General features: G+C 39.9%; 1 protein-coding gene across 2 annotated transcripts in view; it reads left to right on the top strand.

Annotated features, from left to right (window-relative positions):
* Positions 1 to 26,727, top strand: part of scube3 (signal peptide, CUB domain, EGF-like 3) — a 140,484-nt gene that overhangs the window by 75,583 nt on the left and 38,174 nt on the right. Inside the window, exons 5-7 of one of the 2 annotated variants that reach the window (XM_041799015.1) lie at positions 5,831 to 5,977; positions 8,438 to 8,554; positions 18,506 to 18,553. In XM_041799015.1, the coding sequence (XP_041654949.1) occupies positions 5,831 to 5,977; positions 8,438 to 8,554; positions 18,506 to 18,553 (312 nt within the window). The remainder of the gene's footprint in view (positions 1 to 5,830; positions 5,978 to 8,437; positions 8,555 to 18,505; positions 18,554 to 26,727) is intronic. The other variant, XM_041799016.1, reaches the window with a different exon arrangement.

The following is a 26,727-nucleotide window of genomic DNA, read 5'->3' as shown; positions in this document are numbered from 1 at the left end:
TCTTACTTTGATGGTTTGCCTACTGTGGGTTGTCATGGTTTTTTAATGTTACTGAAATATTTTATGGGCTTTAAAATTGTAAGTTATAGTATGTAACAAATGTCATTCAAATATGGTGGAAATGGAGAAAGTTGGGTCATTAAATAGCTAAAAATATTAGATTGAGGTGCTCCTTTGAATAAATGTGTGTCTAATTGGTTCAGTGAGCACTTTGCTTGTATTTTGTTGTAAAAAAAGTACCAGGTATGACTCAAACAACCAATCAGGGTCAAAGGAATGTTGGGGGAACAAACATTACAGCTTAAAGCTTTGTGAGATTGATCCACTGGATGACAGACATTGAATATGACCAAACCGTCTGCTTTGCAAGGTTAACAGTGTTCAGAAGTTGACGCAATTTTTTCTTTAAAAAATCCAAGACACTGCACAATATCTGAATATAAGTTGATTTAACAAAGGTGCATGCTATGCTGTCTCAACTGGCTGTTTCTTGATACCAAGTGTAAAAATAATTGTGTTGGTTTGTAGAAATAAGCAATGAAGCACATAGCACATTTTCCTGTAACACAGATGCATTTTATGAACAAGTGTAAAGTACAAAAAGTTTTTATTAGCAAAAGTGTTTGATATAAAGGTCACAGCCTGTGGGAGAGGTGAAAGCTGTGACTCCCTTAGCAGAGGAAACTCTCCGGTTAACTGTCGAGTTTCTTTTTTAACATGTGTAATAGTTCATGAGTAGTTTTTCTGTAGAGTTGTGTTTTATGGGTCAGCAGTCTTATTTGGGGAAACAGTGCATATGATGTATAGTTTTAAAAATCTCTCTCCTTTACTTTCCCATCAACCTTCTTATAAAAAGATGTTTTTCTTTCTGCTCCCCATCATTTAGTAATGATAAAAAACTGGAGCCGGTTAGAGAGAGCAGCACATGGTGGATGATAGCTCGCCTCAGTCTGGAGAAAAGGGCCCATTGTGTCAACACTTTAGCTTTTATTAGTCCTCCGAGAGACCAGGGCCCAGGTTCTGGCCCGACATGCTATTGATGGATTGGTCTGTAGCATTTGGGTTGTGGGGCTGCATAAAAATAAAGAGTGTAGTGAGTTTTGGGATGCATAATACAACCTCAGTAAGTAATCTGGAGCCTGCTGGGGTTACTTAGCTGGAAATTCAATCCTCTGTTAAGTTCATTGATGTCTGTTTCTTACTCCAGCCCTCTGTGGACCTGAAGTGAAGGAGAAAGAGACCACTGAATTCCTCATTCTTACTTAAATATCCACATGACTCACTGTGAAATTTGCTGCACTTTACAGGCGCTGCTCTGTTGCTGCTCATTCATGGTCACTTCTCTCACTCCTGTTCTACATTTTTTTTTTGCCTTCAGAGCAGAAGCTCCAGCTGTGTGTTTGCTCAGTGCCGAGGCTTTGTGCTGCCGCTGCTGTTAGCGTCTGATCACTCGTCCTGTCTGCAGGAACGACAAGAGCTCGGGCAGGATTGTGTGACCTTGTGACACGTGCTGACAGACTTAAAGTGATGGAAAGTATTTAACTAGGAGGTCAGGATTGTCTGTCAAACCGGCGTTGTCAGCTTCTTGAAGAAAAGAAAAAATAGATTTCAGCCTCGAGTGGAAATACGACAGGGGCAGGTTGAGTTCTTGGCAAAACACGTGGAAAACAAGAGGGCATAGTTACAGGACGCTCTGATGGAGGTAATTACAGCACATTATGAATAAGTAATTAAGGATGGAATCATGTGAAAACACCATTTATATCAAGCTGAGATTCCTCACAGCCCTCAGAGCAGGAAGATCGAAAACATACGACAGCTCTAATCTGTCAAGACTCACACATTACATTTGACTTTAGAGCGAGAGTGTGAGGATTATAACAGCTTTACTAGGTGTTGACATTTCTACACACAAATAGTTAAATTTATTGCCAAAAACAAGTTGGCTAATTAAAAAAGTCAGACCTCCAAACAGCCTTCAGTGTGACGGTTGATTTAATGAGACGTTAATGGAGATGTCTTCATGCTCGCTGCCTCCCTGCTCACCAGAAGAGAAGGAAGAGGAGAGGGATGTGTTTGCTTTTTAATGAGCCAGAGAGCTGGGGGTTTGTCACTGCATCTGTAGGTTTCACAACGGATAAGTCAAATATCAGTCCCCTCCTGCAAAAGCAGTGGTGTTATAACAGCTGAGAGCGATATGTCTTTTTTTGTCATAATTCATGACACACAGGGGGCTCAAGTCATGGAAATGCATGCTAGGTCTCTGTTCATCACACATTTATACATCACACAGAAATTATGTATGTTTGTGTGCCATGCTTGCTGAAACTCTTAACTATAAAAGACGTTTTTTTCACTCGTGAGTCCATGATGACTCATGAAGTGCCCCTTTTTTGATCTGCAGTTGGACTTTTCTCTCTCTGAGTGTTCCTCCTTTCTTTTCTTTTCTTTATGGGGGATTACCTCAATTAAAATTACAGGTCTAGAGGATCAGCTCCTGCTGGGAGTTTTATCCTTTTTGTCAGCAGCCTCCTTTTTTATAGGCCAAGCAGAGTGAGCGTGTTCAAACAAGCACTTGAATCTTTGTGAAGGAGTACCGGGCATGTCAGTCACCAAGAGATTGCAGGGATGTGACTCAGGGTCAGGATGCATGAATATCATAACTCATCTTACCAACTCTGTGATGTCCATTTTTAAGAAGAGCATGCCCAGACTGTACTCTTGGCAAAAAAAGGGTTAAGGTGGCCGAGAAGATGTGGCAAAAAAGCAAAAGTGGCAAAAAAATGTTGAAAAAATTGAGGAAATTCATGGCATAATAAATGAAATAGAAATAAGAAAAAAATTGGGATAAAGTTGCAAAAACATTGCATAAATGGGCAAAAAATGGGCAAAGCAGAAGAAAACAGTGGAAAAATGGGCTAATGGGTAAAATGATGTTGCTGAAATAGGCCAGAAGTTGCACATAAGGAGACAAAAAATGGCAAAAATGGTTAAAGCTGCAATAAAAGTGAAAACAAAGTTCCAATAAAGTGGCAAAAAATTTTAGGTAAGATTGCCAAAAGTTGGGTGAAAAGCAGCAAAAAATGTGGAAAATTTTTACATTTTATACTAAAAACGTCATAAATGTATGACGTTGTGAAGCTGAACTGAAATCAGTGGTAAGATAACCTCAGATTAGAGAAATGTCTCATCTTACCCACTCTGTGATGTCCACTTTTATCCCTTTTACTGAACAGTTTCTGGGCCTCTTTCACCAACATTTTTCTTTTTTTTGTCTTTGATTTTTTTCTTTAGAAAGTCCTTGGAAAAGTGTTTGGATGAGCTGTTCTGAAACTGCAGAGAAGTTCACATGCGTGCTGTTGAATTGATCAATCGGTCCTATTTTGATAGTGCCAATTCACAACACTTTTCAAAAAGAGCATGCCCAGACAAAGACCCAAAATTAAACCACCATGAGCACAGCACAAAGCAACATTAATCAGAGTTTCAATGGCAATGAAAAACATCTTTTAACAGACAGAAATCTTGAGGAGAACCAGACTTAACAGCCTCAATAGATGAATCTTGTCTTTGTAATCTGGAGTCTGGTGCTCATACTAGCTATGCACAATATAATCAGCACATTAGCTTTGGCAGAAAACAGCTTAAAATGTTAATAGTGTCTCAGTAGATCTAACATTTTTTGCCAATATTTTCAGCCAGCATATTAGCTGTATACTTGCAGAATTTACGAATGTACTGTAGAACTTTACCTTAAAATGAAGCATTAAGTTTGTTGAGTTGAAAGTAGAACCAATCAGTCTACCAGACCAAGGTTTTGTCTTTTTGGATCCTTTCACTTCAAACTTTGGCTGCAAGGTGGTGTAGTGGTTAGCCTCACACCAAGAAGGTCACAGGTTCAAATCCCAGTCAGGGCTCTGAGTTCTCCCCATGCATCTGTAGGTTCTCTCCCTGTCCTCTGGCTTCCTCCCACAGTACAAGGACTTACTCGTGAGGTAAACATGTGATGTTAAATTAAGTAAATTGGCCCCTGGAAGATCCACAGCACAACCAGGGGCTCATGGCAACTTGACTACCCACCTGCACAGTACCCTAGGTTGTGCTTACTCACCATCTCCACTCCTTACTCCACCCTAAAGGTGTGGACTTTGTTTTTTCAGCTTAGTATTTCAGGCCAAACATGCCTGAAAGTTTGTTCTGCACCTATATATCAGCATCTGTACTGGTTTTGGCTAAAGTGAATTTGTAAATATTGGCATACCGGATATCGGCAAAAATGAAATGTCGTGCATATCTAGAACTCACATGTGGTTTTCAAGAAGAAATTTCCTTTTAAAGTCCCTTTAAAGTGAAACACAAGATTTGTGTCTTAACACACTAGATATGTTTGAATAAGGTTGCTTTAAACATGTGAAAACACTGAGATCTATGGTGTCTGAATTTTGGATTCAGACCGTCAGAAGGTGTTTTTCCTCTGTCCTGGGCAGAGCAATTAAAGCGCTCCATGATGTCACCAGTTTCGATGGGGAATTATTCCACCCCCCTACTGCTGCAACAAGTAAAATAGCTGAACAGTTCATCTCAGTACAGTCTGTTGTTAGCTGATGTCACTGCCTTCATTGAAAGTTCACAGCCAGTTACATGCTGTGTTTGTTATTGTGAGGTAAATTTCCAAAATCTATCAGCCACAGCTGCCTACGGGTCATTAAGAGTATAACAGAGAGATCTGTGCCAGAAAACAGTAATTTTAATCCCCAACTTCTGTCTCTGCTCTGCACAGAGCCATGCAGCTGCACTCTGGCTAGAGTTCACCATAAGGTCAGGGGGCAGGCTAGTTGCTGGAGTGCTTGTCTGTTTTTCACTTGAACCAAATGCAGCAGCATCTTACCTGCTGAAAGTGTGTTTAATCCATATTTCACTTGTCTTTAGCCCTGGATTATTAAAAGAAGTGGACTGTGGCTTTGTCTCTCTCAAAGCAGCAACAGTTCAAAACCTCCTGTCTGTTAGCGTTGGATGCTAAAATTTAGTAAAGTATCCGATGAAAGACACATTCTATTCCTGCCAAGTCTGTCACAATAAAAGCCCCGAATGCTACATTTTTGAAGAGCATCAAGATGTGTCATAAACAGGAGAGTGACATATGAGGAATACCTGAAGAGTTTTTGCAGGATGAGAAAACGAAACTGAGACTTTCTAGCTCTAACCGGTCTGCCTGTCATAACCTAAATGTGATTATTTCTGTTGTGGCTTAAAAAAGAGAATTGTAAACATAGATATGAATACGTAGATGCTGCCTTTGGGCTTCTCAGATGTGTCATGCGGGCGCCATATGCCAAAGGGTGAGTCACGGCTGACAGATGAAAGTCAGTGACTGAGAGAGGTCGTTGACTGTGCATGAGAGACGTGACCTATCTCTCCCATTGAGCATGGGACCCTAGCAGCATGTACATATTGATAACTATGGTTGTAACATAGCAGCATAGCAGACAGGTGGATCCTCCACTCATTTTGTAGCATTTTTTTTTAATCTGAGAGGATCAGATTTCTATGAGTGGGTGTGGCTTTGGTTCATTCAAAAGACATGCCCACACCATCCTAGAGCAGATTTTACTGCCTCATTTTTCATGATTTTGAAGCTTTCATGACTGAAATTTGGCCTGGTGGCTCATGTCACAGTGGCCTGTCATACAACAGACCTAAAATACAGATTTTTGTATGACTTTACAGGGACTTTAACAATGGTTTATGATTATGACCCTTTTATTTAGAATTTTTTTTTATGTTTAATAGAGATCCACCATCTCCTCTGATGATGCTGCTTTCTTTACAGTGCAACCAGACGGTCCAAAGGAGGGCCCCACCTGCATGGACAAGAATCATGGCTGTGCTCACATCTGCAGGGAAACACAGAAGGGTGGCATCTCCTGTGAGTGCCGACCTGGATTCACGCTCACCCGCAACATGAAGGACTGCAAATGTAAGTCAGTGCAACCTCAAGCATGATTCCCTCTCTATTAAAGACATAGACACACAAACAGGGAAACAAATGGGAGGATTTATAGGCTTCTCATGAAAGGTTAACAGGGTGCAAACCTGCCAATGATGGATAATTACACTCATTCCACAAATGCCTTCCAACGGATCTGAAGCAGCAAACTGACATTTACGTTACACTACAAGGCCGTGACTAATCTCCTGAACAGTCCTCGTAAAGAAAAACATGTTTATCAAACGAGGAACGATCATTTACACAACCAGGGCAAGTGTGGAGGTCACTCGAAGGGGACGGCTCTGATGGACAGCGCACACTTCCTGTTGCTGTGCAACCGAGATCATCCTGTCAGAGTCGGGGCCGGGGCTGATGGGGGATTTGTCTGTGTTTGGATAAGGATTGGAGAAGTGTTATTCTATAGTTTTTCTCTGACAGCCCAGGAAAAGGGCAAAAAGGCGCAGGGATGGTAGGGTGCAGACAGGATGGCGGTGGAAGGCTGGTGCTCTTTTTCACTCTGTCATCACAGGTGTGTTAAAAGTGCTGAGGTTAATGCTGTCTTTGCCCGCTAGAACATGAATGTGTTTTTGCTAAGAAACACTCGCATGAGCACACACACTGACAACAAAAATCTACTCTTTTTATCATTAATGTGTATCTTACATGAGTCTCATCCTGTTTGTATGAGAAATTGAAGAAATATATCCCCTTAAGTTTTGCCCACTCTGCAGAATTAATGAAATGCATTAAAATTTATTCTGTAGCTCAAAGGCTCCTCTCTTATCCAAAATGACTTACAAGCCTCACCCTTCAGGCCAACTCATCGGCTGCTGAGAGTTTTGAAGAAAATTGTCTCATCACCTCTGGGGAGTCGAATTACTGAGGTTAAGAAATTAGTTGATATGATTAAGAAAACTCACCAGTTGCAGTGGTGAGAATGTAAACCAAGGCATGGCCTGCCCTTTGCACAATGCTACAATTTTATTAAGTAGATGCTTTCACTCCTTTGTGCCCATAAAACTTCATAATGGAACAGATCTGAGTCCAGTCAGACACAAGTGCAGATGAAGTGCACAGTGTCAATACAACAGCATGCCAAGTTTGATTTCTTTCAGTATAAACTGTAAACTTTTACTTTTGGAAAGCCTGTTTGTTGAAGAACCAAGACATATTGGCAATTTAAAAAAGTATACATCAAACAAACAGGAGCCTCAGTAGCGTGTTGACGAACCCTACACAGCTACAACAGCCTGCCACCTCCTTCTTATGCTGGTCACCACCCTGGTCACCACCCTGGTCACACGCTGTGGGATGGCATCCCATTCTTCAACCGGCATTTGTCAAACGTGGTTGTGTTGGTCACTCTGGCATGAACAGCATGCCCAAGCTGATCCCACAAGTGTTCAATGGGGTTGAAGTCAGGACTGCTGGTAGGCCATTCCATCCTCTCCACTCCCAAATTCTGGAGGTAGTCTCTGATAAACCCTCTGTGGGGGCGAGCGTTGTCATCTTGGAGGATAGAGTTTGGTCCCAGACTGTGGAGATATGGGATTGCTACTAATTGCAGAATCTCATCTTGATATCTTTCTGCATTGAGATTGCCTCCAATGATGATCAGCATCATTTTCCCTATGAGATGCCTTTCCACATCATCACACTACCTGCACCAAAAGATGTTTCTCTGTCTGTGCTACAATCAGCATAGCCTTCTCTGTGTCTTCGCCACACTTTGACCATATGATCCAACTGCCACTGGCAGAATCTGGACTCATCATTGGCTATAACATTCCTCCACATGTTCAGGTTCCACTGCACATGTCGCTGTCACCAGTGTGGACAGGCCTGACAGTAAAAGGTAGTCATGGCAGGCATACAGGTACATCTCAAAACTAGAATATCATGAAAAAGTTCAATATTTATTGTCACTCATTTCAGAAAGTGAAACCATTATATTATATAGACTCATTACACATAGAGTGAAATATTTCAAGCCTTTATTCCTTTAAATGTTGATTCTTGTAATGTTGAAATGTTGTAATTTTTGAAGCAGACACATGCTGACCGCTGAAGCAGGGCCCATGCTCACAGGTGTTGACAATCAGGTGCCAATCAGGCGCCTTATTGTCAGCACCTGGGGGTACCAAATTCTTCTTCAAAAAAACAAAATAAGGAGACATTAAAAAAGGTAAATGTTTGATAACACAAGCTGCAAATGACTTTTTACATGTCCACTGAGCTGTCTGTGAGAGTTGTAAATGGAAATGGGACATTCAGGAGCAAAGTGTGCTGAAAGGGACAATAAAGCAAAAATGTATTGTACTAATATTGGATCTTATTTAGTCATGATTAATGCTGACTTTTTGTGGAAAAGTGAAAATGCAAAAAAGTCCTCTAAAATATGTATTTCCATCTGTGTTAAGTGTCATATAACTTTGTGCTCTTTGATAGTGACTTGTAACTATGGTAACGGTGGCTGCCAGCACATCTGCGAGGAAACGGACCACGGCCCGAAGTGCTCGTGCCACATGAAGTTCGTCCTGCACAGCGATGGAAAGACTTGTGTAGGTGAGTCATCTCATCCCGATACAACTACCAAGGGCAAAGAAATTAATGGCTTTCCAATGAGAAAATGTAGAACCACAAATTAACTCTGCACCCAATCTCCTACAGCCAATTTAATTAATGTTTGAAATGAGCTTTATAGTGATAAAAGTTTGACCACAGGCCTTGTTGCTGCAGCTGTAAGCCTTGATGTGTGACATACAAGGACAAAGGGCTACCGTCCATCCACTGTGCTTTCTCCTCTGTTGCTGCTCCAGTAACCTCTCAGCTCCTGCACCTGCTTTGGCTCCTCCTCCTCTTCCTTCTCTTCCTCCTCCTCACTGGACACTGTGCATCACCTCTCCCTGTTCCTCAGCCGTGCAGTCATTCGCACACTTTCTATTAGTCCTTGGGTCAATTCCTCAGCTTCTTCCCACTGGGGATCTACTCACACACATGACCTAACCTTCCACTGACATTTCTCAGTGTTTGCCTCAGTTGACTTAGGTTGAGTAAAAATCATTCAGCTACTCAAGCATATTGAGCCGTTGTGAAGGACAGCGTGTCTTCAGATAGGACCTGGAGGTGCAGTAGAGTCAGAGCACTGGTCTCAATAAGCGTGATTGCATTAAGTCATGCAGAATTGAAGTTTTCATGGACAACCGTGAAACATTCACTGTAAAAAGATGGTCAGGTGCAAAGTGAAACTGACCATTTTTTATTCACCAAGTGTCATTAATAGTTCCTGCTTACTATGCAAACCCATTTTAACCACTTTAGCATGCAGTATGCCGTGTCCAGAACCTCTTTAGATGCTTTCAGTCAAATGGATGTATATTCAATGTCAATTTTTGAATTAGAAGTCGATACTTGCCTGGTCTCAGTGGTTGCGCAGTCTGAGAGTTGGTTTGGTTAGCAGCTGATTAGCTCACTGCGCCGGGATCCGCTTTATAACCGCAGCCCTGATGGGAGCCAGACCCGTGTCAAGGCCTGGTCAGCCAGCCTGTCATTATTGCCGTACCCTGCTAGGCCAGGGGGACGCCACAAAATGGGCCGCAACCAAATTATACGTTTTAGCCTGTCTTGTTCCTGTAGCAGTGCAAACGTACATTTGGTGTGCCAGATTAGGAAGTAGTCAGCCAGTTAAAGCCTCTGATTTCCCCCCTTTTGAGTCTGGGGTTACAGAGGTGGAGCGAGGGCTGTTCTGCGGTTGACACAGGGGCGCTCTGTCTCCCAGACACTCTATTAGTTAATAAGACCTCAATAAAACAAACAATCTGCCAAATGAAACACTGACGGGGGAGTGAGTGACAAGAACATTGGGAAAGCACCAGTAAAAGCAGCACTACTGTGCACCAAGACTGTAAATGTGTCGAGTATCCACCATGAGAGAATATGAAGTAATTCACGATGAAACCTGAACTTTTTATGGTACCCTTAGCTGCAGAAGGACACTCAAATTTTTAAAGCTGGTGTACCTATTTAAAAACAACAACACATAGGCTAACCCAGGGAATGGAAATCGTTTTTGATAAATGCAATTTTTTAAGAGACGCATCAGATAAACCTGCTCTAAAAAGAGACATTTTTATTTATTTCAATGCTTCAAGCAGCTCTGAGAAATCTCATGAGCCCCATTTACTCAAAAACAAAACTCTTGAAAATGCAAAAAGCAGAATTTTTCACTGAGACGTACCTGAATTTTCTGCTGCCAGCTCCCAAGTGAATTTTTTTTCTACTTGATTGTTTCACGAACACCGTGACCATTGAATTATCAATATTATATTGGATTTAATTCAGCATATCTACAGAGAACGTGACTTTTGTACTAAGAAGGCGATTCAACCAGGCAGTAAAAGATAAATGACATACTAGGCCACACTAGGTTGCATTACTACTGTGCAATTGTACAACAACTCAAGTTATTGTAACATGTTTTAAAGAGACTATGAATTAAAAAAAATGGATATGGTGCGCTTTGAGACCAGAAATGAGCTGAATAGGGCCTCTCTTATCCAGTGGGACCTTTTGTTTAGCTTTTTATCAAAGATGGACAACTATCAGACCATTTTCCTGATAAGCAGGGATGCACAGATCTGGTTTATCACGGGTATCAGCCCAGCTTACAAACATCAGCCAACAGCCACATGATGTAGCATGAACAGATGACAGTTACCAATGTGTATCTGTTGTGCCTTACCAATTTATGCTGCCATCTCTTATATCTAGCTGCTTCATCAAATAAAAGATTTTTACAGGACAGAATATATGACCTGTTGGACAAACTCTGATCTAATTGGTCAACTGTGAGAGAAAATGTTGACATACCAGGACACCAAAAGAAGTAATGGAAAAACCATAAGTATCTCCATTGGAAACGGCTTAATTGCTGTTTTAAACATTGGTATTTGTATTAATGCTGATTTTCACAATCAGTTCATCTCTATTGATAAGTTAACCAATGCATTTTCCTTGGTCAATTAATAGTAATGACTTAGAGTAGGACATTCCAGCTTTAGCATTAGCATCAGAGGTTAAAATCGAGATATTTTTGGTATTGCAAGCTAGGGGGAAGAAGGGACATCCTGACCCCAATTATGACATGATGCTAACTGTATCTGTAGTAACCTTGCAAAACAGATGGATTTGCCAAACTCAGTCTGTCATCCATCCATCCATCCATCTTTGACAACATTCTTACCAATCAGCATCATTTGAGGAAAACAATGCAGTATCTGCAGGCGGTGTTTAGTTGTACTAAAAGCCGATAGCAGTGGTTGCCACTAGTGCAGCTATTAGCTTGGCTATAGCTATAGTATAGCAGTGGTTTTATCAGAAATGAGCTACATTTCCCATTGAACCAGGAGGTAAAGAGCCACACCAATGACTTGTCTTAGCACAGAAGATGTTTTTGCATGTCTCCCAGCTGGCCTCAGCATGATTTTTATTCACTCAGAAGCTTCACTGTTTATAGACTAAAGCAGCGCTAGCTTGTAGAGTTCAGGGTAATACCAGAGCTGTGCATGTCTTCTACTTCATTTCGTCTTGCCAGTCTAATGGCCAGTAATAAATGTGACAGACAGAACCTTCGTCCAATCACCTTATGAGAAGTTTTTGAAAGTCCTGCCCTTCCCAAACTTGGGGTGTAACGGTAAAGAAAAAATTTGGTTCAGTCACGGTTCATTACGTTTTCCGTACAGTAATTGAAGTTAATAAAATGTAATTTTAATTTTTTAAATTAAATTGTGTTAAAATAGGCTGAATAAATTACATTTGAATTATTAATAATGCTGCACCCTCCTTCCAAAAGTTCTTCAATGATTTAAAATTAATAATGAATAAATGTGTCTATTATATACATTTGAATTACTAGGTTATTTTAATTGATATATTATACATATATTATACACATTCTTTAAACACTAAAATTTCGCAGCCAACTTGAACGCATCATCATACAACCATAAGTTAGCTTGTTAAGTATGCAAATTAGCATCTATCCTGCCGATTTCAACACGGACTTCAGAACAGGATTACTTTTTTAACCAATGGGACCTACGACAAAGTTTGGGAGAACTTTTCACAGCCCGGTGTGAAATCTAAGGATACTTTACCTATGACGCTATTGCTGACATGACAGGGTCTCCTCTCCCCCTCCTCTGAGGCTGACAGTTGAAGGTAGAATTAGTTTGATTCACAGAGCCAGAGCATCACTGTTACAATAAAAACGATATTAAATAATAGGAAATTCATAACCGGCTGGTGAGACTTTTTGTTGTTCCTCCTCATTACAGTGACATTCTTGTTTGAGTGGAGCCTTTTTAAATGCTTTGATTGGTCCACTGGACGACGTGCTGTCAGCAACACAGCTGCTGAATATTGTCAGCTCTACTGTTCTTGTCTTTGTCCACTGTTGTATTTTACTGGGCAACTAAGTGTTCCTAAACAGGACACTTTTATCTGGGAATATTCAGGCTGTTGCTGGCATTTGCTGTGGTTGTGTGGTTGCCAGGACAGTGTGACAGTGAGTTGCGCTCTGGTTTTCTGAACAAAAAAAAAAAAAAAAAAATCAAATTTGCCACCAGTGACTGGGCAGCGGTCATGACATCTCCATCATGCAGCTGGTTAGCAACTGATGTGACTGTCATGCACCTAAGAAAACAGCATCCTACTCCTTTTTGCTCACCAGTTTGTTCTTAACACTCTGAATAAGTTCAACAGCTCGTTGCATTGACATGAAAGCAGAACTGTTATTACAGCTTCAGGCTGCAGACTAATTTCCACGATTATCTTTTTCCATCATTGTCCTGTTCCTCAGACTGCCCTCCATCTGAAAGTGAAAGTCTCCAGATATGAGATGCTTATTTGAACAGGAAACTGAAGAAAATTGTAGAAATCACCAGGATATGGTTTGTGGAGAGAACTTAACTTAAATCTTACAGCAGTTTCAGATAGTCTGACAGGATAAAAATAACTCACTCAGGCTATGAATCTCAATGCTCTGCCTGCATGAAACATAATAATTACTTCTCAGAAACAGTTTAGGAAATTATTTCAGATGTAGAGCATAAAGGGTATCCATAGAAACCATAAGTGTAGCCTTACCGTTGATTCAGAAACAGATCTGGTTCAGTGAGTCAGTGGCTTTGTCCTTACTCTAGTGGGCTCCTTCAGTATACTGTTATTTAACATTCTATCCATTTTTCTGCATTCTGACACATTTTTTCCATATTCAGCATCCCTCCTCCTCAGCCTGGGCCATTCATTTTGTTTCAATGCTGCTCAGTGCTTCAGTTCTGGGTCTTTATCCTTCCTCCCTCGCCTATGTGGCTACCTCGCAGGCTGTCAGTGGGAATTTTAAGACTACTCTGTCTCATTCATCCACACAAACATGCACCTTTAGATGTAATTGTTCATTTGTGAAGCCAGATTGAAAAGAAAATCAGGTTTATTTGTGCAGAAATGCCGGTGTATCGAGTACCTTCAGACACCAGAGAGGAGCAGCCTTCATGTGGAAGCATTCACGCTGTTAGCACAGCAAATCATAAACATTCACAAATAGCAGGCAGATGCAGACATGCTCAGGAGTTCAATCATCTGAAGAGTTGGCCACACTATGCCACAAACACCCAAAGATAGAGAGCAGGAGATGCCTTCTATTATACAAACAGAAAGCTATACAAACAACCACAAAAACATACAGTACAAATCCTGCATGCATGCATCACATGCATGTAAACACGTGTAGTCTACATGCATATGACATAACATAAACACCCTACGCTCTCATTTCGGGTGGTCTGGTCATTCATGCTCGTGTATTCTGATAAATCTAACAGTCCTCCCGCTCTGGGAATGCTTGTGCCTGGACGCTGCATGTTGGGATCCGGAAATGTTGGCTGAACTGTGGCAGCCGGTGTAAACTCTGCATGCTCCGTGGTGCTGACTTCTTACTGTCAGTGTTGAGCATCTGCTTCCTCATCTGGCACCTTGAAAGAGCTCCATTTATTCAGGAAGTACATGCTTGAGTTTCAGAGACTGGAGGTGATTTGATTAGTTATTGGTGCAATAAAAACAGACCCTTAAAAGGCATGTAGCTCTTTTGTTCCTGTGGATAAAAGCCCAAACTTTTCTCTCTGCAGGGTTTAAAACTTAATGTGTAATTTTATGTTAAGCTAAATTAATGCCAGTGGGCGGTAGAAACGGGCTTCACTTGTAGAGTTTGATGAATTAAAAGCAAATCAATTAAAAGTTGACATAAATTATAGGTAAAATAATCAAAAAAGTACTCTAATGCTTCCTGGAAGTGTTTTTTAAATGACAGCACTTAAAGTGTATAGTTCAGCCACTGACAGTGCTTAGAGACTTGACATAACAACCTAACAGCATTAATTCTGAAATGATCCGACCATAAAAAAGCACCATAAAGCGCAGCAGACATGACTCTGGCTGTCTCTATCTTTCAGCTTGCAGCACTAACCACCACTCGCTCTGTCTGTCTGTCAAGGCTCACAGTGCTCATACTAACTAGCAAAAAGCTTTATCGCACAGTGCACAAACACCGCAACTGCACTTTGTTAGCCCTGTGCCGATTGTTTGAATGCATGATTGCATGTTAAGAGGTAACACTTTTGCCTTGAGATGTCACCCCCTTTTTATTTTGGATGATCTATCATGATTCATTTTTTGTTGGAAACAGAAAATAATAACAGCTGTTTGGTCAGTGGTTACCAGTAATAGGCTTTTTGTCTTGCAAAACATGTCATTCTCATATTATTAATGACTGTGCCCGTAAAGGAGAACAATTGTTTAATTGAAAAGAGATTTTCCCTTCTCATACACTTGATCCACCTCATACTCTGCTCCATTAAAATTTTGCATGTGTTTAATTTTGGTTATTTAAAACCAGAAGGTCAGCAGTATTCAACAGGTGTCTTTAATTTTTTCCTGAAAATGAGAGAGTGGTCTGGCTGCAGACCACACATCTGAGATGGCCCCTCTTGTAGATCACAACTGTGGGAACAGAAGGGTCGTAATTGTTGGTACAATGTTTGAGATTATTTCTTTATAAATTCAACTTTATTCATAAACAAAGTCTGGCATTTACATTCATTAAATAACCACCTGGCAAACATTACAGACTAAGAAACATTTCATTTTAAACCAAGTAAAAGGTCTGGTCTGGATTTAGGTACGTAGCTACATTACCTACATTAGATTACATAGCTTATGTAGCTGACTTAGCTTTGTTAGCTTTAGATTTAGGTACATAGCTGCGTTACCTACCTTAGATTGCATAGCTAACGTAGCTGCATTAGCTTTATATTTAAAAACATAGCTATGTTACCTTTGTATCTTACGTAGCTTTGTTAGCTTTAGCCTGAGCTACATTAGCTGCGTTAGTGTTTTCATGGAGGATAATCTTTTTTCTCATAAGCAGACTGTTTAGTCCACTTTAAAAAAAAAAAAAAAAAACAATTTGTGATCAGCTTTTTCAGGTCAAGTTTTTGACCTTAACTTTTGCTATCCTAGCCCTTAAAGGGATACTTCAACATTTTGGCAAATTTGCCCATTGCCATAATCCCTATAGTCTTACTAATAGTTTCGTTACCTTTAGTTGTCGGTACAAGCTATTTTTAGATCAGTGCTGCTGAGTTAGGAGCTGCCCTGCCAACGCAACGGATTCTTATGGTATCCCGGCTTTCCCTCACCAAACTCATCAAATAGACAATCCAACAACTCCAAAACGCTCTCGTGGACAAGTTGTGACCTGCACATTCACCACGCTACGATATAATCATGGAACATTATGAGGTGGATACGTTTTAAAGGTAAAAGCAAAGCCGGAACTACACTCCAGACATGTCTGCTGCACTGTGTCACTCCGTCCAGTGGTTTACTCAAGAAATAGTTCAGAGTATTTGCTTCATGTGTTGTAATGTTACATAAAGCATGGTGAATGTGCAGGTCACAACTTATCCACGAGAGCGTTTTGGTATTGTTGGATTTTGTATTTAATGAGTTTGATGAGGGAAAGCCGGAATACCGTAAGACACCTTAGTGTTAGCTGAGCAGGTCCGAACTCAGCAGTGCCGATCTAAAAATAGCTTGAACCAACAACCAAAGGTAACGAACCTATTACAGTCATGGACGAAAATATTGGCACCCCTGGAATTTTTCCAGAAAATACACCATTTCTCCCAGAAATTGTTGCATTTACAAATGTTTTTGGTATACATGTGTTTATTTCCTTCGTGTGCACTGGAACAACACAAAAAATCAAAAGAAAAAAGACAAAATTGACATAATTTTACACAAAACTCCAAAAATGGGCTGGACAAAATTATTGGCACCCTTTTAAAACTGGGGGTAAATCATTTTATGTCAAGCATGTGATGCTCATTTAAACTCACCTGTGGCAGTAACAGGTGCTGGCAATATAAAAATCACACCTGAAGCCAGTTAGAATGCATAAAAGTTGACTCAGCCTTTGTGTTGTGTGCCTGTGTGTGTCACACCAAGCATGGAGAAGAGATAGAAGGGCCGAGAATTGTCTTGTGGAAAAATATGAGTAATCTCAAGGTTTCAAGACCATCTCCAGAGATCTTGAAATTCCTTTGTCCACTGTGCGTAATATAATTGAGAAGTTTATAACCCATGGTACCGTGGCTAATCTCCCTGGATGTGGATGGAAGAGAAAAATTGACAAATGAATGCAACGCAGGGTAGTTGGAATGGTGGATAAACATCCTCAGTCAACTTCCACACAAATTCAGGCTGTCCTGCAGATTCAGGTTGCAAAAGTGTCAGCTCAGACCATACGTCGTTATCTGAATGAGATGAAGCACTATGGCAGGAGACCGAGGAGAATCCCACTGCTGACAAAGAGACATAAAAACGCCAGACTGGAGTTTGCAAAAATGTACCTGAGTAAGCCTCAATCCTTCTGGGAGAACATTTTGTGGACAGATGAGGCCAAGGTAGAGCTTTTTGGAAAAGCACGTCGTTCCACTGTTTATAGAAAACGGAATGAGGCCTACAAAGAAAAGAACACAGTACCTACAGTCAAACATGGTGGAGGTTCAAAGATGTTTTGGGGTTATTTTGCTGCCTCTGGCACTGGGTGCCTTGACTGTATGCAAGGAATCATGAAATCTGAGACTATCAAGAAATTTTGGGCCGCAATGTAGGGCCTAGTGTCAGAAAGCTGGGTCTGCATCAGAGGTCATGGGTATTCCAGCAGGACAACCCGAAACATACCTCAAAAAGCACCAAGGAATGGTTGGAGACAAGGCACTGGAGAGTTCTGAAGTGGCTAGCAATGAGTCTGGATCTAAATCCCATTGAACACCTATGAAGAAATCGCAAAACTGCTGTTGCAAGAAGCACCCTTCAAATCTGAGAGACCTGGAGCAGTTTGGAAAAGAGTGGTCCAAAATTCCAGTTGAGAGGTGTAAGAAGCTAGTCGATGGTTATATGAAGCGACTGGTTTCAGTGATTTTTTTTACGAGGGTGTGCAACCAAATATTAAGTTGAGGGTGCCAATAATTTTGTCTGGCCTATTTTTTGAGTTTTGTGTAAAATTATGTCAATTTTGTCTTTTTTCTTCAGATTTTTTGTGTTGTTCCAATGCACATGAAGGAAATAAACACATGTATACCAAAAACATTTGTTGATTGCAACAATTTCTGGGAGAAATGATGTATTTTCTGGGAAAATTCCAGGGGTGCCAATATTTTCATCCATGACTGTAGTAAGACTATAGGGATTATGGCAATGGGCAAATTTGCCAAAAAGTTGAAGTATCCCTTTAACCCAACCCTTACCCTAACCCTCGATGGTAGCTTAATCCGTTTTTATTTTGAAAGTTTAAGAGTGTATTTTCGTTCTGACAGATGTGGCATCTCACAGTAGTGGTCTGCAAGAGAACTGAGATTGGTCAGCAGCCAGACTGTCTTTAAAATTCAATTATGTGCTCACAGTACTATAGTCTACATATAAAAAGTGGACATTTCTAATAGGTTATCTGGTTATATAGATCAGGGAAATGATTCTCCTTTATTTCTCAGTGGATTTATTACCAAAATAAACTGTTTCCAAATCATGTTTAATGCTAAGAGATGTCATTTGTGGCTGTATAAATTTCAAGCTAAACATTTGACATCAGGCAATGTTGTCTTGGTAGAGGTGTGACTGGTGTATTTTCCTGAAGGCTGGAAAGTTACCTGTGATATCAATTATTTCCCCCAAATTAGGAAGAAATGTTAGACACCATTAGCATACTGCTAACTCACATAGATTCCCGTGATTCAGAAATGGAGCTTTGACAATGAGGTGGATTTACAGTGTGACACATCAGACTATTTCTTGTCACATGCTCATGGTTTACATTACTCACAGATTCTGTGTACAGATGAGAACTAAAGTGGTATTTTTACAATGTGTGCGTGTGTGTGGGTGTGCGTATGCATGCAGGGGAGAGGAGTGTCCAGTCCCAGGCAGCCCCACAGCTCTTCCCCAATGGTAAATATGTGCTCCTCTGACTCCTCTCTCTGTGGGTCTGTGGGTGTGGGGAGTAGAGGAAGCTATCCTAGCAGACACTGATCAGGCCCCTCCCCTCACCACAGGGGCATCATGCTTCTGACCCTCTGACTGCTGACACCACCCCTACCTTCCTCTTCCTTCTTCGAATGCCTTCTCAATAACAACCACTGCCCATGTCTCACCACACCTTTTCAAAACACAGCTGAGAACAGGAGCCTCTGACCAGCAGGCTGTTATATAAAGAGATAGACTCGACCTCAATATCATCTTCCCTCTTACAGTTAACCTGACATAAGTGAAACTAAGCACACATGTTCTGTTCTAAAGTACAGCAGCCCTAAAGTGGACACACTACAGGGATAACAGTAAACGTTTTCCAAGGGTAATAAGTTAATATATTTAAGATCTGGAGAAAAAAGGGGCAATTTCTAGTTAAAATGTGAGAAAAGTGGGAAATTAAACATTGGCTGCATGTACTAGAGATGCACAATATTATTTGCATTGTATGGATATCATTAGAAATAAAGGCCTTTACACATTAAGGGCGACACGAATAAACGGCACGAAAATGCAAATAATTTGGAGGGGGAATTTTGTTGCGCCTTTCTATGCACATCAGGAGCGACATGTTTTTGCAAATAAATTATGCACATTCCAAAAACATTTGTGCTGCGGCCTGTTTTCTCCTGTCCTCTGATAAACAGTGCGATATATTGGAGCAGAAGATAAAGGAGGTTTCTCCCTCTCCCTCTTCTGGTCCGTGCATCATGGCACAGCCAGTGCCATTTTGTTTCACTGTTTCATTCACTGTGCCAGCCACATTTGCTAAGAGGAGGGACTGACTTTTCATTTGTTCTTTGTTAAATGTTATCAATAATAATAAACTCCCTCCACAGTGCACCAATTGGCTCACCTGTTTGTGTCGCCGACTGGTCAGAGGAGTAATTTCCATGAGCTGATTGAAGCATTTTTAGCCATATTAAGGTCAGAGGAGACAGTGTTGTTAAATAATTCATTGGACTAAAGTCCCACTAGTTTAGAAATAGTTCCAGCTGTGCGAGTAGCGCTTTTACGTTCACATGGACATGTCAGGCTGCCTGCTGCCTGTCTCCCTCTCTACCAGGCTATGTGAGGCAAAAACACAGGCATGTCTACATACAGATATGAGAAGAAGACAAACGGTTCAACCACGGTTTGAAAAAATATCCACCGCAATTGCGCTTGATGAAATTACGTTGCTGGTGTGGAAGCTTGCATTGACTTGCTAAAGGTTCGAAAAATAGATATTATTTGTGAATGATTTGCATGAAAAAATCACCTTTGGTCTGCAAGGACCTTAAGCTTAACAAGTTAACAATCAATGTCTCCTGATATGAAAAGTTCTATTGATATTTACAGCCAATTTATGGCCTGTAATGGCTGTAAACATCACACTATACTGATGGTAATTACCAGTGTTTTTGGTTGTAAATAGTCTATATTGGTTGTAAATATCAGCCTAGGTTGACTGCAAATATCAGCATATGTTGGAAGTTAATAAAGGCCTATATTTGCAGTAAATATTGAATTATATTGGCTTTAAATATTAGCCAATATTGGCTGTAAATATTATTCTATATTGCTATAAGTATTAGCCAATATTTGCTGTAAATATTGGTCTATATTTTGCGTAGATATCAGTGTATACTGGCTGGTAATATAAGCCTTTATTGGGAGTAAATATCTGCCAATATTTTCTGTAAATATCATTCTATATTGGCCTAAATACAAGTCAATATTGGCCTTAAATACAAGTCAATATTGGCCTTAAATACCAGTCTATGTTGGCTGTAAATATCAGCCTTTATTGGCTGTAAATATCAATCTATATTGAATGTAAATATCAGTCTTTATTGGCTGTAAATACCAGTGTATATTGGCCATAAATATCAGTCTTTATTGGCTGTAAATATCAGTCTGTATTGGCCGTAAATATCAGACTTTATTGGCTGTAAATACCAGTCTATATTGGGTGCAAATATCAGTCTATATTTGCTGTAAATATCAGTCTATATTGACTGTAAATAGTCTTTATTGGCTGCGAATATCAGTCTATATTGGCTATAAATATCATTTTATATTGGCTGCAAATATCAGTGCGTATTTGGCTGTTGATTTCTACCAATATTGCCTGTAAATGTTAGTCTATATTGGCTGTAAATAACAGTCTATATTACTTCACTTATTTGTACTCCAAGGGCATTTAAAGTGCTGTTGTGATGCCATGAAGTGTTGCAACTTGATTCCTTTTCCTTTTCCTTTGAATAAGAAATTTTGATCTTAAGGAATTATAGTTATAAAAGGAATTTTAAAAAGTCTATCCACAAACTTAATGGTTATTATGGTACTTTATTTAGTGGTTTCTTTTTGAGGAAAAAGGGAAAGTTGAATGCAAAAAATATCTTCCTTTAATGAAGTATTTATGAACTTTACACCTTTACCAGAATACTTCTCCCCCCACTTCTCTGAAGTACGATGTAGCTCATTGAACTCTTAAATAGAGATGTTATAATATAAACACAAGGTCAGTCAAAACTATCCTCTCAAGAGGCAGATGAAAAACACTGATTTTATTTGTGTTTGCTGCCACACAAATACAGCGTGCAGTATTTGAAACACTCAGACTCTGTAATCCTTGACATACACTACAGTGAAGTTGATGGTCCTGGTTGATATCTGCATGATTTAATCATTTTTAATTTTAATTTCTTCAAATGAAAGAAAGTTGTTGTTCAACTGGATGCACTAACTGAAAAGGAGACAAGCTTGTGTTATGCTTCTTTAGAACTTCATCTCAGAGAGGAGCAAAATACCAGCAAAATACGAATCTCAATCTTCACACCTAAAACAGTGATATTATTGAACCAGACAGACCAAAAATACCCAAAACTCACCATACTTCTGGCATCCGATGGACTTTCATCTGGTCAGTGGTGTAAGGGGGAGGATTCCCAGCTATTGTAGAGATACTGTTGAATCGACACCACTGAAGCTAAGTTCTGGCTTGGACTTTTCTGATTTTAGCCATTAAATTACAGTTCCTGTGCTGTATTAGAGCCCAAAGTGATAAGAGTGTACATTCTTAATTGATATCTGAATAATTTTGCAGTTGCCATTAGATGTTAGCATGTTAATTTCTAAGAGATGGAGAGTTAAGATGTCCAGTGCTGCAGCTCCACGTAGGGCTCAAAAGTGGCCTCCACTGTCTTAAGCTCTTTTTGCTCACTGGATTTCCTTGCCAATCATGTGACTGAAAGCTATGATCAAGCATCATTGAATGAGTCAGATTCCTTTTAAATGTGCACTGATATTTAGTCCTTTTCATTACAAATTGAAAACAATTTATTAAGGGAATAAGCCTATGTTATTTCAGTCCATTTTTCATCTGTTCTGAAGCTTAAAGTATTTTTTCTGCTACATTTGCAGTAAAGTTAACATACAGCACAACTGGGCTGAATGTGAAGTAAAATAGGATTAAAACTAAGGATTACTGATGGCAATACCAAAGTACTCCATTTGCTTTGTTTTTGTAGATTTGAAAGAACTGGTAGAACAAATAATCCCATAACTTTGTGGGCATTTTTCAAAAGCTGATATATCAAAGAGATAAAAGATTTCATTACACCATGTCGGGTAGGGAGGGAGGAGGCCTGTTCTCAGAGGGGTTACTGTTCAAGGTAGGAGCTGAAACATAACTGATTTAAGTTGTTACACTGTATGTACACTGAGTTTCCAACATGCTACATTAAAACAGTCCGACCTATTTTGGGATTTTGTGGCCTACTTTAGTTTTTTTATCCTTAGAAATAAAACCATTTGGAGCAAGAGACATACTTTGCATCATCCTTTATCGGTTTTTATCCCCACTGATTTCCTGTTACTCACTGTAAGCAACTCTGTGGTTAACTTTAACAGCTGCCTCCCCGGAGAACGAGCACAAACTGTTCTCAGTGTTTTTCATTTTCTTAATTTGTGGTGTGTTTTTGAGAGAGCATTCACCTCTGAGCTTTGGTCTGGTTTTTGTCTAATAACACCTGTACCTTGTGAATGACCCTCCTGCAGCTGCATGTTTGCTGTTTGGACAAGAAAGAATTGATTACTCTTTTTCTACAATAGACATCCAGTCTAGGTGAGGAAACCCCAGTAATATGTCTTTTCTTTGTGAAGTTGTCCATTATTTCATGTTTGCAGTTATTTATGAAGCATCTCTGACTAAAGTCTGGCCACCCTGGAAATATGATTGATCACCTTAAGGGGCCAAAACTCTAACCTATGATTGTCTTTTCCCTGCATGAGGCAGGGCTAATGTTTAAAGCAGCTATTTGGACTGTTACATCATGCTACAAGCAGTTTTTTGTTTTTCAGTGTAGTACATTTTCTATTGTAAGAACTTTAAAGTGGGATTTTGGAAACTGTTGAGATTGGGTTGTCTTCACAGGTCGGATGAGCCTTGAAATAACTGCACGTTATTGCATGCCGGGAAGCTCAGACGTTCTTCAGAGGTCATTGCAGATGTATTAGAAAAAAAAAATCCTGGTATAAAATCATGGAGCCCAAGCTTGAGGTAATGCAGCACGTTGTCCTACTGAATCTTGACTGGTGAAGATAGAAGGGGTGAATAAGTGCTATCCAGCCACACAAACCTGATTCAGACTAGGTGTCAGTTACATGTATTTGCTTAGGAGCACTTGGGCTTGGAGCAACTTGAGTGAAGGCCAGTGGGGGATTGTGCATTTTTTAAATGATTTCATTTATTAAGGAAAAAAAAATCATCCAAACTTATGAGGCCCTATGAAAAAAAAGAAATTACCCCTAAACCTTCTAACTGGTTGTTATAACAACAACTGCAAGAAAGTGTTTGCTATAGCTGGCAGTGAGTCTTTCACATCACTGTGGAGTGATTTAGGCCCACTCTTCTTTGCAGAATTGTTTTAATTCAGCCACATTGGAGGGTTTTCCAGCATGAAGGTCATGCCACAGCATTTCATTTGGATTTAAGTTCGGATTCTGACTAGGCCAGTCCAAAACATTCATTTTTAATTTTTTTTTATTTCAAGCCATTCACAGGTGGACTTACTGGTATGTTTCAGACCATTGTCCTGCTGCATATTCCAAGCTTAAAGTTCTTGAGCTTAAAGTCATGAACTGATGGCCGGACATTCTCCTTCAGGCGTTTCTGATAGAGAACAGAACTCATGTTTCCAACAACTACGGCAAGTTGTCCAAGTCCTGAAGTAGCAAAGCAGCCCCAGACTATCACACTACCACCAACATGTTGCAGAGGTGGTATGATGTTCTTTTAATGAAAATGTTCTTTTTACGCTAAATGTAATTGGACGCACACCTTAAGAAAAGTTCAACTTTTGTCTGGTCAGTCCACAGAATTTTTCCCCAAAGTCTTGGGATCATAAGATATTTTTTGGTGCCTTGGTGTTCTATTGGGTCAGCAGTGGTTTTCATCTTGGAACTCTCCCATGGATGCCATTTTTGCCCAGTCTCTTTCTTTTTGTTAAATCATGAACACTGACTGAAAAGAGACAAGTGAGGCCTGCAGGTGTTTAGATGTTCTGGGTTCTTTTTTGACTTCCTGGATGAGTCATTGAAGTGCTCTTGGAGTGATTTTGGTAGACTGCTCAGTCCTGGAAAGGTTCACCATTGTTCCAAGTTTTCCCTATTTGTGGATAATGGCTCACACGATGGCTTGCTGGAGTACTAAAGCCCTAGAAATTGCTTTGCAACCCTTTCCAGACTGATAGATGTCAATGACTTTGTTTCTCATCTGTTTTTGACTTTCTTGAGATCGCAGCATGATGTGATTAGATCTTTTAGCTAACTTCACTTTGTCAGATATGTTCTATTTAAGGGATTTCTTGATTTAGCAGGTCTGGCAGTAATCAGGCCTGGGTGTGGCTAGTGAAATTGAGCTCAACTTTCAAAAAACATGGTAAATAACAATTAACTCATCCTTTAAAAACAGCATTTTGTATTTACCCTGGTAATTTTTTCCAGTATTAAAAATTTGTTTGATGATCTGAAACATTTAAATGTGACAAATGATAGGATTTAATCGTATAAAAATCACAAGATTGCTAACATTTCACCATCTATAGGTAATTTTATAATGAAACAGCACATCATTTTTTGACTTGAGCTGGCATCCCAAAATGATCAACTGAAATCAGTTCTTCCTGTTGCTGTGAAACGGTCACTGATGCTCAATCATTCAGTATAATAAATGATGAAAATAGCACCAATCTGCAACAAGGTCACTGTTACTGGGAATAGACAGTGCTCTTCCTAAGCATAACCAGAGTCATTGGTATACAGCCGTATGCCTTGATCAGGACAGAGCAGACTGGTGCGCTTGTTCAAAAAAAGTCAAAAATCTATAGTTTCAGAGTCGTTGCTGATAATGGCCCTTGTGTTGTAACAAGTCTAATGACAAGTTGAATTAAGGTTGCTGCCGCCCATTCTGATAAGAGTCAAATAGTCTGCAGCTTCAAAACCATTTAGCTTCTGTTAAAAGATTATATTCACTGTCTGCACCTCTGAGTATGAGATACAATCCACAGAGACCCAGCACTATACCAAACACGTCAGATGGGAGAACATTCACTAAAGTCTGCCCACTCGTAGCTCCTGTAATTGCTGGTCCCAACCTGGTGCCCCATAGACTGTGGCTGGTGTGCATCCAAAACACACTCTCCCCTTTCTTTTCAAAAACCATAATGTCAGAAATATTTCTTTGCTCTCCTAACACATGATCATTACAGTTTGGTGAGATGGCTGCCTGACTAAGCATTTTGGAGGCAAGTCCTGACACTGTCTTATCACCTCGTCTGCCAACTGTCTCCGCTCACACTTTGCAATTATGTGAACCCGCAGTGAGGCCTGGGTTGGGGCTTAGGTATTAACTGGAAGCCCCCACCTATGCCTAATACTCCATAAAAAGCTGTCATTATCCTGCAGAGGATCAGAGGCAGAAACGCTGCCTTCTGCCAACAACAGAAAATATCTAAATGATGGAAACGCCTCAAAGAGAAGGATTTCAACACTAAAGCACATTAAACCATGACTGTGTAACTTTTACTTTCAAAAGTGGCAATTATGTAACAGTAGACACTTAAATGTGCTGTTACAGTGATGCAAGTAAAATAAGTCCTTATTCCACTAAGTGAGTTCAAATAAAGAGCAATAGTTGATTAAAATTTGCATAAAGCTTTTAAGAATCACCAGCCATAACAGATCAAGTATGGCATAGCAAAGATTTTTTATGTATATTAACACACTTGCATTAAAAAGGTGCTGTACTGCTTTTAAGTTTTAGGCCAACTGTTGAGATAAAGCCATTTTTTAATAGAAACAGGTCAAGTCAAATTCTTTTGTAAAGCGCATTTTAAAGCAATTATTGACCACAAAATAGTTCAACCAGGGCAGGCCGGAAAATCAAACATGAAAACAATAAAAACAAATTTTGACTTTAATCAGTTGTAAATTTACAAGAAATGAAATGTTTGAGTTCCAAAAGTCATAAAAATCAATTTGTGAGAGTGTAAAGTTGAAACAAGCCTGTTGCATGGAAGAAATTCTTGCCAGATGAAGAACAAGAACTGCAGTTGAAAAAAAATAAGGAAATGTTTGCAAATTTATTAAAAATAAAAATGGAAATATCACATTGACATAAGTAATCAGACTCTTTGCGACAACACTTGAAATTTAGCTCAGGTTCCTCCCATTTCCCTTGATCTTTGCTGAGATGTTTCTACACCTTGAGTGGAGTCCACCTGTGGTAAATTAACTCGATTGGACATGATTTGGAAAGGCACACACCTCTCTATAGAAGGCCTTACAGCTGACAATGCATATCATCTGGGTGTCCAAGACCTGATGGGCTGGTACAGATGCAGGGGGATGACCCTATCTCTCCAGAGGCGCAGGCCTGGACGATGTCCATCAGGAGGACAGGACAGTACAGGACAAAGGCTGATGCGGCGAACCTGCATATGGTCCCATACCTGACCTGACCTGACTCTGATCAAGCAAAAACTATTATTTGATACCAAGATTAGGAAAAGTCTTTCGGGTGCTATTGACTGGTATTATCAACAACAGTG

The sequence above is a fragment of the Cheilinus undulatus genome, linkage group 11, assembly GCF_018320785.1.
Source record: "Cheilinus undulatus linkage group 11, ASM1832078v1, whole genome shotgun sequence".
Lineage (NCBI taxonomy): Eukaryota > Metazoa > Chordata > Actinopteri > Labriformes > Labridae > Cheilinus > Cheilinus undulatus.
Note: the sequence above shows the minus strand (reverse complement) of the source record. Positions and strands in the feature narration are given on the sequence as shown.